Raw genomic sequence first — 15882 nt, forward strand, 5'->3', positions numbered from 1 at the left:
TCAGCCAGGGAGGGCCAGGCCTAGTTGTTGGCAGCTGGACTATGATACACCACTAGGGTCAGAAAGGCAAGGCCTCAGACCAGACACTAACCTGGTGCAAAGGCCCTTTGGGCACTTACCCCCGTGGGCTGCTTCTTGGCGTCCAGGAGGGGGGCATTGAAGCTGGCAGACAGACTAGGAGTGGCGAGGACCTCCTGGAGTGGGACTTGGGCTTCCCCTAAGAACCTAAGTGGAGAGAAAAGCAGACTATAGAGAACTAACGTAATGTGCCTGGCTCTTCACCCAAAATAGCACCCCCACCACCACCACCTTACAAAACAAACACCCTGCAGACAAAGTTGATCTGACTCGAACACCGTAGTCCCCTAGGACCCTTCAAGGCTCCCTAGCACTCTGCTCCCAGTCACCCCATGCATCATCCCTGGAGGGCCAGGCCCCTCTCCCTGCACAAGGATGAAAGACACCTTCCCTTCTCCCAAAGTCAACTCGCCGCCTCTCCTCAGAGCCCCAGCCCCACCATCCCTGTCCACCCGGGTACTCCCATATAAGGGCTGCCTTGCCCATCTGACCTCAGCAATTCACCAGGTCAGAGTCTCCTGAAAGCAGGGCTGTTTCCCCACCACAACATCTGCTCACTCTTAAGCTGCAGTAGTTCATCTGACCCACATCTACACAGGCCGTCTACACCAGTTTCCAGGGCTCGGCCAGCAATGATTATACCTGAGAAACTGTCTTCTCTGTCTTCAGAGACAGGGAGAAAAGTAAATTGGGACAGTCCCAAGAGAGGCCTGGGACTGTCACAGCACACACACCTCAGGCCGCATCTCCATAAACGTATGGGTTCTTAGGAAAGAGTAGGTCACTGAGCGATGATCAGTGAAGGGACCCTTCAAAGAGTGCCAAGGAAAGAGTTTGTGTTCCCTAAGCTAAGAAACGGGCAGAGTCTATTCCGCACCTCTGCAGGCAAGAGGGCAGAACCTGCAAGAGGGCCTGCCGTCTGCATCAGACTCCTGTGTGCTTCCTGCATAGGACTGTCAAGATGGATGGTGAACGGCAGCCACAGGGCTGCTCTCATCTTCTGCTTCTGAATTTTTTTCCCCTGATGAATAAACAGCACACCTGCCATTTGGGACCTTCCTTTTTCTAGTGTCCATAACAACTGATTCGAATATAAGTTTTATGAAGTTTTATTGAAATACAACTTTAGTCTTGATCTAAATGGCTGATTTAAAAAAAAAAAGATGTATTCATTTATTTGAAAGAGAGAGAGAGTGCAGGGGAGTAAGGGGCAGTAAGGGGAGATGGAGAAAGAGTCTTAAGCAGACTCTGAGCTGAGCATAGAGCCTGATGTGGAGCTTGATGTCATAACCCTGACATCACGACGTGATCCAAAACCAAGAGTAGAATGCTTAACTGACTGAGCCACCTAGGCGCCCCCTAAATAGCTGATTTTTAACACTGGCTACTCACAAGGAAATACCACCTCACATTCATTAGGATGGGTACTATCCAAAAAAAAAAAAAAAAACAGAAAACAACAAAAGTTGGTGAGGATGTGGAGAAATTGGAAACTTGTGCTCTGTTGGTGTGCATGGAAAAAAAAAGGAATGCAAAAATGGATCAAACCATATAATCTAGCAACTCCACTTCTGGGTATATACCCAAAAGAATTGAAACCAGGGACTCAAAGAGATATTTGTACACCCATGTTCATAATAGCATTATTCACAATCACTAAAAAATGAAAGTAACCTAAGTATCTATCAACAGATGAATGCCTAAATAAACAACTGAATGAATAAATAAAATGCAATCAAAATTAAAATAAAATAAATTAAAACACATGTACTGTGAAATGTTATTTTGCTTTAAAAAAGAAAGAAGTTCTGACAGGTGCTAGGACATGGATAAACCATGGAGACGTGGTGCTGAGTGAAATAAGCCAGACACAAAGGACAACTATTGTATGATTCCATGTACGTGAGGTTCCCAGAACAAGCAAGTTCACGAAGAAAGTAAAATAGAGGTTATCAGGGACTGAAGGGCAGGCAAATTGGGAGTTATTATTTAGTGGCTATAGAGTTTCAGTTTGTGAAGATGAAAAAGTTCTGGGGATGGATGGTGGTGATGGTTGCTCAACAGTGTGAATGTACTTAATGCCACTGACCTGCACATTTATAATAGTCAAAGTGGTTAGTTTTGTTATTTTACCATGATAAGAACAATTAATAGCTGCTTATTAATTATTAATTAGTCATTGATAGTTGTTCAATAAAATCACTTGACTCCATTCTTCTTGGAACCAGTAGACTCGTGGCCACGTTACACGTTCCCTAGCTAGCAAGGCAGTAACCTGATTTGTGCTGAATTTTGTAATGTTTTTCTATCATTTCTTTAAAGAGAGGGCTAGGGATCCTTGGGTGGCTCAGCGGTTTAGTGCCTGCCTTCGGCCCAGTGTGTGATCCTGGAGTCCTGGGATCAAATCCCACATCAGGCTCCTTGCATGGATCCTGTTTCTCCCTCTGCCTGTGTCTCTGCTTCTTTTTCCCTCTGTGTCTCTCATGAATAAATAAATAAAATCTTTATTAAGAAAAATGAAAAAAAAAAAGAAAAAAGAAAGGGCTAAAGAGATTTTCACTAACATTCATTCCTCTGATGCTAAGAGTCACATTTTCTAGAATTTGGAGTGGCGTGTGTTAAATTCCTCTGCAGCACAGAGCAGGCTTGCAGCACAGCTTACTAAGCAGAGGCTCCTGGAGTGTCTACCTCCCAGGGCCAGCGTGGGGAAGGCACCTGGCACCGGTGTGTTGATTGAAGTGTCCTCAGTGTCACCAGGTAGACCCCCAAGAGCTGATCTTTACCGCTGACTTGCTTGTACCCACAGACCTCTGTCCCACAGTTTTCCATTAGCTCTTCTCTACAACTTCTCTCTCAACTCAGGAAAAAGACCCCACTGGCACAGCACCCCATGACCGAGACCGAAACTGCCCTTCCAACGTAGTGACCTGCCCTGGTGGAGTCCCGGCAGCCCAGACCAGCCGGACCAGTGCCAGCTTCCTTCTCCATTTACCCCTGCGCAGATGGGCCACGGAAGGACCCACGGATTAACTGACACTTATCTTTACGTCATTATAATAGTAACATCTCTGCCCGAGTTGGAGCACAAGCCTCATCTCCGTAGTTTCCTTCAGGCGCATCCCGACCTCATGCCCGCCTCTACAGGGCCGCGAGCCTCCCCTACCTAAATATTTTAAATAAAAGAGACCCATTCACCCCTTGCTGGGGAGCGGGGGGTGGGGGGGGGGGGTCGTGACTTTGGAAAGTATGCCCTGTGACCCTATTTGCTGTCAAGAGCTTCCTTGGTGCGACAACTCCACCCGGTGTACTTTCTAACTGACTCACCGTGGAGCAAACTCCTGTCAGTTGGGGCTACAGCAGGACCCAGGCATGACAGTAGGTGCAAAAGCCCAGTGAGCCCCTGCGACACGCGGCCGCGGCCTGCCCTGCAGCTGCGCCCCGGGCCCTGGGGAGCCTTCCCGACGCAGGCAGAGCGCGCAGCGGGCCCGGCGGTGGCGGTGCAGACGCGCGCCAGGCGCTCCCTCCGGGGCCTCCGGGGCCTCCGGGTCGGGACAGGCCGGGTCGGGACAGGCCGCAGCGTCCCGTTCTGGCCGCGGGCCCGCCAGCCCCCCCCCCCTCCGCCCCCGGAGAATTCCCGGAAGTGGGGCGGGAACAATGCGAGGAAACGCGGCGGGAAGCGCGGGAGGGGCCCCCCTGCCAGCCCAGGCACCTCCTGGCCAGCGGGCACGGCCTGTTATTTCCTCCCTCAACGTCTTGCTGGACCTTGAAATGCCCCCGCCTCCCACCCCAGCCACGGGCCTTGGGGCCAGTCCTTTGGAGAAGCCACGTGGCCTTCATAAGCCCCCCACCTCCCCTAGGGGGAGAGGCTGGAGGCAGCACAGCAGTTGCCTGTCCCCAGGCCTCAGGAGCAGGCTGCCCCAGAATTGCCCTGGGAGACCAGACTGGGTTGGCTGGACACCCTGGGGAGGTTGGACGGGTCTGAGGCTTGAGCACAGGAAACCCTAATGGCTGCTCTTCATTCATTCTTTCACAGAGGATGGAGGAGAGTGGCTTTATGAGGGCAGCCTCCGGGGAGGAGGGCCCAGTCCCTTAGGGAGACGCACCGCATCCAGAGATCAAGACTAAGGCACAGGGCCTACATGAACCAGCGATGCCCGGCCCTCAGTGGCACTGGCACTGGCACCAACCAATGGCCACTTGTGGCAGACAGGATTCAGTAAGGGTCAAAGGAGGCGAGGAAGGGCCTGGGGGTCCTGCACAGGCTGCCTCAGAGCCAGCTCAGGCAGGTGGGAAGGAAACCCTATGGGCCTGGGCCCCACCCCCTACAGCCCACAGGAGGATAATGTCACTGCTTTCCCAGCCTCCACAGACCTGGCCATCCCTACTGGCAGTGCTGGGTTCTGCAGCCACTGGAACGTGGGCAGAGGAGAAATGTGCGGGCTGAAATCGCCACTGCCATCCCACAGACTGAGAGAGAGGTCAGGAATTGGCATGTGGGAGGGAGAGAAAGGTCCAGGCAGTTCACACACTGACAAGGCACACATTTTTCCTCCACAGATAAAGAACTGTTCCCAGACTCATCACCCAGTAGGGCTACTGTCCTATTGGAGATGGAAGAAGGAGGGAGTAGTGGCCTCCAAATCTGAGCCTTAAGTGGGAGGCTATAAATTAAAGTGGCCAAGTAAGTTTATTTTAATGAAGCACAAAGAAATCTAAACAATTTTATTTCAAAACATTGGGCTTTTTTACAATTTTGTTTATAAGAACAAAACACAGGGGACGCCTGGGTGGCTCAGTGGCTGAGCGTCTCCCTTCAGCTCAGGCCATGATCCCAGAGTTCCAGGATGGAGTCCTGCATTGGGCTCCTCCCAAGGAGCCTGCTTTTCTCTCTGCCTGTGTCTCTGCCTCTGTGTGTGTGTGTGTGTGTGTGTGTGTGTCATGAATAAATAAATAAAATCTTAAGAACAAAAGGAACAAAACGCAGGAGGCAACCCAAATGTCCATCATAGAAGATAGATAAAGTACAGTACACCATATGATGGAATACTGCACAACTATAAAAATAATGTGACCTACACCATAGACTTATATTTGGAAAACCCTCAAGATACATTGTAAAGTGAAAAACAGAGTACAAAAGAGTGTGGGCACCCGGTAGCTCAGTCAGTTAAGCGTCTGCCTTCAGCTCGGATCATGATCTTGGGGTCCTGGGATTGAGCCCTGTGTCCAGCTCCCTGCTCAGTGGGGAGTGTGCCTCTCTCTCTCTCCCTCTGCCCATCCCACCCCCTCTGCTCCTGCTCTCTCTCTTGTAAATAAAGAAAATCTTTTTTTTTAAGGTGTGTATAATATGCTACCTATTACTTAGACTAGTGGAAATCACAGACAGAAAGTAGAATAGTGGTGACCAGAGGCTGGGGGGAGGGGAAGCAGGGAGTTATTGTTTACCAGACACAGACTTTCAGTTTTACAAAATGAGAAGTTTTGGGGATGGATGATGGTGACAGCCACACAACAATGAGAACATGTTTAATACCACTGAAATGCACACTTTAAAATCGTTAAGATGGTAATCGTTATGTTATGTGTATCTTACCATAATACCCCCCCAAAAATCTATTTAAATAAATAAATAACTAAATATGCTACTGATTGTGTGAAAAAGAGGAAAGTCAAAATCTCTACTGGTGATTCAGCAATAGCATAGGAGCTCTGGAATGACACAAAAGAAACTAAGGATGATGGTTATCTCTAGGCAACGGGTAAGAACAGGGCAGATGGGAGACAAAGACAACAGGGAGAACTCTCATTGCATTTTTTCTTACAGTTCCTGTCCTTATAACCCCTTATGTTTTTTTACCAACTCAAAATTTAAATTTAGGAACGTACATGAAATCTTGAAAATCTTATAACTCATTCATTCAGCAAATATTTATTTGCCACTTCCACCAAAGCCCAGTCGCTGCCCTCATGGAACTTCCTCTTTTTTTTTTTAATTTGTATTTATTTATGATAGTCACAGAGAGAGAGGCAGAGACACAGGCAGAGGGAGAAGCAGGCTCCACGCACCAGGAGCCCGATATGGGATTCGATCCCGGGTCTCCAGGATCGCTCCCTGGGCCAAAGGCAGGCGCCAAACCGCTGCGCCACCCAGGGATCCCGGAACTTCCTTCTAATAACAGCTCCCCTCCTACTGAGTGAGTACACATTAGACACAGTGCCGAGCACTCTACACACACTCTCTTGTTTAAAATAACACTAGCTCCATGAGGTAGGCACTGTTATTGGTTCAATTCATCTTACAGACAGGAAATCAGAAAATTAGGACTCAGAAAGGCATCTGACTTGATTTTACACAAAGAACAAGGCAGACAGAACCAGACTCCAAAGGCTTTCCTTTGCCAGACCTATGCTGGGTCTGCTGGTGCACCTGAGAGCTCCCTGACTATGAACTGAAACACATCATGATGAAAGAAACCAAGATGTCCTCGGCTTGCTTCATGCATGGAAAAGGGGGCCCAGCCTCCATATTTAATCTGATTCAACTTTTTTTTTTTTTTAATCTAATTCCAGGGGCACCTGGGTGGCTCAGTCAGTTAAGCCTCAGGCAAGATCTCAAGGGGCCGTGATCTCATGGGATTGAGAGACTGAGTCCCCCTTCACGTCTGCTCAAAGATTCTCTCCTCTGCACCCCCCCCCAACTTGTGCAAGCAGGCTCACTCTCGCTCACTCTCAAATAAATCTTTAAAAAAAAAACTAATTCCAAGCAGTATTAGTTATGCCTTTTTATTTTTCTGTATTTTTTAAATAGGGCTGCTATTTTTTAAACATTTATTTATTTATTTATTTATTTATTTATTTGAGAGAGAGAGAGAGAGTGCAAGACCCACAGAGGGTGGCAGACTGTCCGTAGTTACCCAAGCCTTCCCCTATGCCTCGGTGCTATGAGCCGTAGAAGGAAGGGGTGCAGCAGCCCAGGGTAGACAAGAGCCCCAGGCGCCAGTAGCCATGCAGGGAGCAGGAAGATGGGAGAAGTGGGCACAGCTCATACTGACACTGACGAAAAAGTGTAGGTAAGACATGTCCCCTCCCCCAAATGCCCCAAAGAAAATTGGCCCTGGAAGGCGTCTGGAACACACAGCTCCGCTCTCTATTTGGTTCAGGGGACATCCCAGGTGGCAGCCTCTAGGGCATCACATCAGCCATCATTTTCACATGTTGAGTCACTCCTAACATTTCCAGGTATCTTTCAACCTATAACAATGCTCTGGAAGCATCCTTCCTCTCATCCTCCAAAAATAAATATTTATCATTGCATGATTAAGAATAAGAGCTCTAAAAGAAAAAAAAGAAAGAAAAAGAAAAGAAAAGAAAAGAAAAAACAATAAGAGCTCTCAAGTCATCCTACCAGTGTGTTAGAAGCCCAACACATGACAGCTGTGTGCTAAGCATAAGTGACATAACTTCCCTGAGCCTGTTTCCTCATCTGTCAAAGTCATTCATTCACTTAACAAATACGTAGTGAGTGCCTACCATGGGTCCTGTACTATTGTTAAGTACTGGGGACACTGGTTAAACAAACTGGACAACCATTCCCTCACCATCAGAGCTTCTGGGGAAAGTGCACACTTCAGAGGTTCTTGTAAAACTTGAGTTCACACACCTAACACCCTTATGTGTGCCTGGAGCATAGATGGGGCTTAGGAAATGACAGTTCCCTTCCTCCCCCGCTGCCCACCCACCCATTCACCACCAACCTGTCCTTCTCCGCACATACCTATTATACCAAATCACTGTGAGGGCCACATTAGATCATGGCTTCAAGGGTTGTCATATGGAAGAGGTTAGATTTATTTCTGATCTTTCCTGATGATAGAATAGAAATGAGACCCTCAAAGTCTCAGTGAGAAAGACATGGTTCAATAGAATAATTCAGGCCTGAAATGGGCTTCTTCCTGACTCCAACACTGTCCTTGAAGATGGAAAAAATGAGACTCCTAGCCTGATAGCTCATAGGTTTTTCAACTCTGGCTGACATACCTGCCCAGGGGGAAGGCTCCTATGAAGCTTGTGTGGCTGATGCACCAGGCCCAGCACAGAGTGGGACCAATATGTGAGGGCAGTGGGATTAGATAGTTGTCCCCATGACCACAAGAACCTCCCACAGAATGTAAATGTGGAGGAAGTGCTGGGGATGGAAAGCCAGTTCACAACCATTATGGTAAAGACCAAATCAGGAAGAGTCATCTGTAGATGCTAAATCTAGGGGCCCATTTTAATGATATTTTTATACTACTTTGACAGGTGATCAAAATAAGGGACATCTTGTGCCTCCAGAGCCTGAGACAGACACAACACACCTACAAAATATTCTGGCCAGGAATTAGTAACTGAATCTAATCATGAGAGAAACATGAAAACAAACACCAAATGAAGAACATTTGTATATTATATTATTGAAAAATGTAAGTTGTTGTAAAAGAAAAAGGCTGTGAGAATGTTCCAGATTAAAGGAGGCTATGGAAATATAATGACTAAATTCAATATGGAAATCTAGACTGGATTCCATACTGAGAAAGAGGGAGAAGGGGCTTGCTATAAAAGACATTATTCAGGGGCACCTGTGTGGCTCAGTCAGTTAAGCATCCAACTCTTGATTTCAGCTCAGGTCATGATCTCAGGGTTGTAAGATCAAGCGCTGCATCAGGTCCCACACTCAGTGAGGAGTCTGCTTGAGATTCTTCTCTCTCTCTGCCCTCCCCCCACCCTCACTGGCTTCCTCTCCCTCTAAATAAATAAATAAATAAAGTCATAAAAAAAAAAAAAAAAAAAAGACCGGCATTATTTGGTCAATTGCTAGAAGAGAATACAAATGGTGAAGTAGGTAGAAGTCTGGTAGAAGTCTGGTAGCCATGTTAAGTTTACTGAAGTTGATAACTACACTGTGATTATATAAAAGAATATCCCTATTTTTTTTAAAGATTTTATTTATTTATTCATGAGAGACACAGAGAGAGGCAGAAACACAGAGACAGAAGCAGGCTCCCTGCAGTGAACCCGATGCAGGACTCGATCCCAGGACCCCGGGATCATGCCCTGAACCAGCCAAAGGTAGACATTCAACCACTGAGCCACCCAGGTGTCCCAAAAATATCCTTATTCTTAGGAAATATACACTGAAGTATTTAGAGATAAAGGGCTATGGTGATTATAACTTAGCCTCAAATGGGAGAGAGAGGAAAAAAGGAAGAAAGAAAATGGGAAGGAGGGAGAAGAGAGAGAATAATATAAAGCAAATGGGGTAGCATGTTCATTAATGATTCTGAGGAAAGAGTATATGGATGTTCTTTGTTCTATTTTTGCCACTTTCTATAAGTTCGAAAATATTTCTTAAAAAAGCTCCAGAAGGATTTCATGTATCAGTTTCTCATTCTTTATCTTTTAAACTAAGAAAAGGACGTGTCAACTACAAATACCTATTTTACAACTCAAACCCATTCATCACTGACTCAGAGGCACCTTCCCCTCAACTGGAGTCCATGAATCAGGCATGACAGGAGTCAGAGAGCCATTGTCCTGGCAGGACGCACAGACGCTTGTGCAGACGCACTCGGGGGAGATTTCAGGTCCCTGTGAAGAGACAGTCATGAGCTGTGGCCTCTCCAGCCCTCAGCTGTGTGTGCCTGGCAGTGAGGGGCAGGAAATGAGGGACAGCCGGACATTCCGGCCCCCTGAGCCCACCTGGCCTCTGGCAGTCTTCCTGCCAATATCTGATTCCCCAGGGGCTGCCCCAGGATAACTAAATAGTTTTCCACTTCAATCCAGAGAAAGACAAAAGAAAAACTATTCTGAACCCCAGGGGCGTCCTGGATAAAATTCAGCACAAAATATAGTCACAAAAATCCTTGGAAAATCAGGGCACACTCAACACTTCCGAGCATGCTGAGAACAATGAGATGGTGAACTGTGAATATTCCTGCCTCCCAAGTATTCCAGAAAGGGGGACCTGGAAGCGAGCCTACTGAAACCCAGAGGTTAAACTTAGGCCTACTTTTCCCAACTTCTAGCAACAGCAAATCACCACTCTACCCTTTTATTATTTTTTTAAGATTTTATTTATTTATTCATGAGAGACACAGAGACAGAGGCAAAGTCACAGGCAGAGGGAGAAGCTCACACCCTGAGCCAAAAGCAGACACTCAACCACTGAGCCACCCAGGCGTCCCCCACTCTGCCCTTTTAAATGTCTAAGAGTACACGCACACATCTGGCTGAGGGTCTATTCTTATGTGGGAATGGCATTTGTCATTCAGGCAGGAAGAAAATCTCCTCCACACATAAAACACACAGAGAGCTAATATTCCTGATAGGATCCCAAACGTACAAACTGCTCTGAATCAGTAAGAAAAAAAACAAGCAACTCAAAATATAAGGATAGGTAATTGACAGAAGAAGAAATACAAATGGACAATAAAATGCATGAAAAGATGCCCAACTTCACAAGTAGTCAAGAAAATACAGTTTGGGGGCACCTGGCTGGCCCAGTCATTCGGGCATGCACTCTTGACCTCAGGATCATAACTTTGAGCCCCACGTTGGATGTAGAGATTACTTAAAAGTAAAATTTAAAAAGAGAGAGAGAGAGAGAGAAAACATGGTTTATAAGATACTTTTCAGGCAGCCAGGGTGGCTCAGCGGTTTAGCACTGCCTTCAGCCCAGGGCGTGATCCTGGAGATCAGGGATCGAGTCCCACATCGGGCTCTCTGCATGGAGCCTGCTTCTCCCTCTGCCTGTGTCTCTGCCTCTCTCTCTCTCTCTCTCTCTCTTCTGTGTCTCTCATGAATAAATCAATAAAATTTTTTTAAAAAGATACTTTTCTCACACACCACCCCACCCCTGCCATGGCACTAAGCAAAAATAAAAAATTGACGGGCACCTTTTTACATTGTTGGTGGACATAAATTAGGACACATTTTTGAAAAGCAATTTGGCAGAATCTATGAAAATGTTATTTGCTCATATCCTTCGACCTAATAATCACACGTCTATGGATCTATTTTAAAGAAAAAAATAGTATAAGGACATGAAAACATTTGGATAAAGATATTCATGGAAGGGGCAGAGAAGAAATTAGAAAGAAATCGAATCCCAGTCAATAAGGGCATGGTGGGATAAATTATGGATCACACACCTAGTGAAGTGCCACACAACCCTTAAAAATGGGGTTGACTGGGGGGTGCCTGGGGGCTCAGTCGGTTAAGCATCTGCCTTCAGTTTGAGTCATGATCCGGGGTTCCTGGGATCAAGCCTTACATCGGGGAGTCTGCTTCTCCCTCTCCCTCTCCCTCTGCCTGCTACTCTCCCTGCTTGTGCTCATTCTCTCTCTCTCTCTGTCAAATAAATAAACAAAATCTTTAAAAAATAATAATAATAAAATGGGGTTGATTAGGGTGCCTGAGTGACTCAGTTGGTTAAGCATCTGCCTTTAGCTCAAGTAATGATCTCAGAGTCCTGGGATCGAGTCCCGCGTTGGGCTCCCAGCTCAGAGGGGAGTCTGCTTCTCCCTCTCCCTCTGCCTGTTCATGTTGTCTCTCCCTCTCTCAAATAAATAATAAAATATTTAATAAATAAATTTTAAAAATGGGGTTGATCAATACAGACTGACCTGGGAAAGGGTCCATGATGGCAAATGACTAGTATATACAACATGATTCCATTTTTAAGTACACACATGCACACATATGTAAACAGATGCTTGCACAGGCCTTAGGAAAAACCAAGAAAGATATGCACCATATTGTCAGCAATGGACACACAAGAGGGAAGGGAAGCAGCAGATGGGGAAAGGTGGGGAAAAGTGCACTTCTCCCTTTATAACTTTTTAAGAATGAGGTTACTTTTGCTTATTACAAAAGACTTCTAATTTGTATATTCTTGTGGGGGTTTTCTTTAGTTTTTTTTTTTAAGATTTTTATTTATTTACTTGATGCAGAAAGAGCCAGAGACCACAAGTAGGGGGAACAGCAGAGGGAGAGGGAGAAACAGGCTCCCCGAGAAGCAAGGAGCCTGATGCGGGACTCGATCCCAGAACCCAGGATTCGTGACTTGAGCCGAAGGCAGACGCTCAACCACTGAGCCATCCAGGTGCCCCTCTTTAGTGTGCACACTCTAGTACGGTCATGTGTCCACATGGGGCGTGTGGGTGGTATGTTCATAGTTGGTGTGGTCTGCATAGGTGCATCCATATGGATCCAACAGTCCCCATGTACTAAACACCTTCAAGGTGCCAAGTGCCAAGTAGGCATCTAACACCCACACATTATCTCACATAAGTTTCGTGACAACCATGCAACATAGGTACTGTTATTGCCATTATCCTGATGGAGAAATGGGTTCAGAGAAATGCAAGTTGCAGTGTCAAGATGAGGCTCACTACTGAGAGGGAGTCCCTGAGAGAAGCCTTTGACCCTCATTCTCGTGCTACCACCCCTGCCCTGCATGGCTCTGGACAGCTGGGGCTGTCCACCTTCTCCCGTCAGGATGGAACCCCTGGACCCCAGCAACACACTCCCCTCATGGCCCACAGGCAGCAGCCAGCCAGGCCCCGCCCCCAGGTGTCTCTGCCATGGCCTGTACATTCTTCCGTCAGGCTCTTGGTCAGCTCCTTCCTAGAAACCCCCACGTTCCCTAATATATATTAAGCCTGTTGTCCCAGGAGGAACTAAGACACCCCCACCTCCACCCTGAGGGCACCAAGGCCTAGTCCAGGCTCAGAGGAGCCCTACACACCATAGTCACCGAAGTCAGCAAGCTGGCCATTCCCAAAATATCTCCATGAGAGGTTTCTCATGGTGCCTGCCGCTCATCATTAACCTTCCTTTGTTGGCCTAAACAGAGTCTGGCACACTCAGCACCGTCCCCCAGGCTCCTAAGAACAGCAAAACATTAGCCATAGGCTGCCACCAACACTTCAGTATGAATTAGTCCTTTTTCAAACCATCACTGGCTGAGAGCAGGCTTTGATGGGAAAAAGCTGAGTCAGTGAGAACCAAAGAAAGTAGCACAGCCGGAGAGCAACACAGGAGAGATAAGAGAAAGGATGCGCCAAAAGTAACTGCCGTTTATGGAGTGGCCTCTCCATGGCAGTTCCCTTAGACGTGCTTGTGCATTTGACTTAACGCCCCCTAAGGAGGAAGAAACAGAGGCTCAGGGAGCTTGGCTGAGACTAGGGCCCAGCGCTCCCCAAGGTCCACACTCATTCCACTGGACCAGATCGTCAAACCCTGTGTGATGGTGGGGAGAAAAGCAGCTGCAAGAGGAAGGAGGAGGAGGCATCTGGGTGGCTCAGTGGGTTGAGTGTTCCGCTCAGGTCATGACCTCAGGGTCGTGGGATTGAGACCCGAGTCTGGCTTCATGCTGAGCACAGCATATCCTTGAGATTCTCTCTCTCCCTCTCCCTCTGCCCCTCCTTCCGTGTGCCACGCTGTTTCTCTCTTTAAAACAAATAAAACTTAAAAAAAAAATTGTAAGGGGAGAAGGAGCAGGCATTCAGAGAGGTTCCCAACCTGCCTCCTGAGCCCCTGGCCAGTTGCAAGTACCATGACTGATGACCCAGATCACAGAAAAGTGAGGGCAATCAAGCTCTGTGTGGAGGTGAGAGACCCCCCGAATGCCCCACTTCGCGGAGTCACCAGGTCACCAAGAGGTTCCAAGTACTCCAAAGAAATAGCTACTACAAACAAGAACTTTCCTTTTTTTTTTCTTTTTTTAAAATTTTATTTATTTATTCACGAGAGACACAGAGAGAGAGGCAGAGACATAGGCAGAAGGAGAAGCAGACTCTCCCCTGAGCAGGGGAGCCCAATGCAGGACTCGATCCCAGGACCCCAGGATCATGCCCCAAGTCAAAGGCCTGACCCATCCAGGTGTCCCTGTGAACAGGCTTTTCTAAGGCCGTCAGCGCCTCCTGCCCAATTCCCGGTGTAAAGTTAAGGGCCCTCCTACACTGCTTGTTTAAAGGGAGACAGGGTGCACAGCCACCCTGAGAATGGGCTCTGGATCAAATGCAGAATTCCCATTAGGCTTACTTTTCAGATAAACAATGAATAATTTTTTATAATAAGTATGTCCTATGTAATACTTGGGACAAACTTAACTGGGTATCCTGAATGTCACTTTGTTGAATCTGGCCACCCTACACCAGGCCTGGCTAGGCCCGGACCCAGTGACGAACGTCTTGATCCTGGTGTTTTTTTGACAGGTAGATGTTTTGACCCTATGGAGATTTTTGCTTCATGTGTACATTTACGAAATATTTAAATAAAAAATACACCTGCATTAATTAATTTCCACTGAAAAACCATTCTCCGGGATAAATTAAACTAACTACATTTCATTTGTTGACATATTTTCTATACAGTGCAATTAACTAGTTCCTTTTTCTCCAGTCTTCATTTTATTTGACTGAAATTAGTGTCACTGGTAACAACTATTTCTTGTTTAAATTTCTCTGCACAGATTTGGCTCAAAGATTTTTTTTTTTTCAATTTTTTGGTTCATATCAAGCTTAGTAAATATAGCCCCCCCTTTTTTTCTTAAAGATTTTATTTATTTATTTATTTTAGAGAAAGAGAGTGACAGGAAGCGCGAACAGGGGTTGGGGCAGAGGGAGAGGGGTAAGCAGACTCCCCACTGAGCAGGGAGCCTGACGCATGTGGCTCGATCTCAGGACCCCAAGATCATGACCTGAGGCAAAGGCAGATGCTTAACTGACTAAGCCATCCAGGTGCCCCAAATATAGCTCCTTTCTATTTTGAGTTTTCTCTTATGAAATTATTTCTATTAAGTCCAATTTTCCCCAGGTCAGTGTTTACAGTTACCAACAAGATTGTAACCTCTTTCATTCCCTTCATGATTCTATCGTGTGTGGTTTTTAATTTTGTGGTGATCGTTTCTGCCCGTAATTACACACATACGCTATTATAAAAGTGACAGTTTAAAAAATAAATAAATAAATAAATAAAAGTGACAGTTTATATTTATTTCCTAGCTAATTCATGAACAAACGGAGAGCACTTCTTTACAAAAGGGCCAGCATTGCCCTAAAACAGTGGGTGCTCCTCCTTGGGTGCATACTGTCCTCCCCTGGACAGCTGTAGAAGCACTGATGCCTGCACCCCACTCCAGAGTTTCTGGTTTAATCAGTTTGCTGTGGAACCCAAACACTAATCTCTTTTAAAGCTCCCACATCAGGGGATCCCTGGGTGGCGCAGCAGTTTAGCGCCTGCCTTTGGCCCAGGGCGCGATCCTGGAGACCCGGGATCGAATCCCACGTCGGGCTCCCGGTGCATGGAGCCTGCTTCTCCCTCTGCCTGTGTCTCTGCCTCTCTCTCTCTCTCACTGTGTGCCTATCATAAATAAATAAAATAAAATTAATTAATTTAAAAAAAAATAAAGCTCCCACATCGGGATCCCTGGGTGGCGCAGCGGTTTGGCGCCTGCCTTTGGCCCAGGGCGCAATCCTGGAGACCTGGGATCGAATCCCATGTCGGGCTCCCGGTGCATGGAGCCTGCTTCTCCCTCTGCCTATGTCTCTGCCTCTCTCTCTCTCTCTCTGTGTGACTATCATAAATAAATAAAAATTAAAAAAAAAAAAGCTCCCACATCAGGGGGCCTGGGTGGCTCAGTGAGTTAAGTGGCCAGCTCTAGGTTTCAGTTCAGGTCATGACCTCGGTCCTGGGATCAAACACACTCAGCGCTCAGTAAGGAGCTAGCTTGAGGAATCTCTCCCTTTCCCTCTGCTTCTT

The 15882-nt window shown here is 46.7% G+C and overlaps 1 protein-coding gene across 1 annotated transcript in view; it reads right to left on the reverse strand.

Annotated features, from left to right (window-relative positions):
• The window catches only part of DYSF (dysferlin), a 216308-nt gene that overhangs the window by 169064 nt on the left and 31362 nt on the right, over positions 1 to 15882 (reverse strand). Inside the window, 1 exon segment of the mRNA XM_038561780.1 lies at positions 120 to 225. Within this exon segment, the coding sequence (XP_038417708.1) occupies positions 120 to 225 (106 nt within the window).

This window comes from Canis lupus, chromosome 17, assembly GCF_011100685.1.
Source record: "Canis lupus familiaris isolate Mischka breed German Shepherd chromosome 17, alternate assembly UU_Cfam_GSD_1.0, whole genome shotgun sequence".
In the NCBI taxonomy this organism is placed as follows: domain Eukaryota; kingdom Metazoa; phylum Chordata; class Mammalia; order Carnivora; family Canidae; genus Canis; species Canis lupus.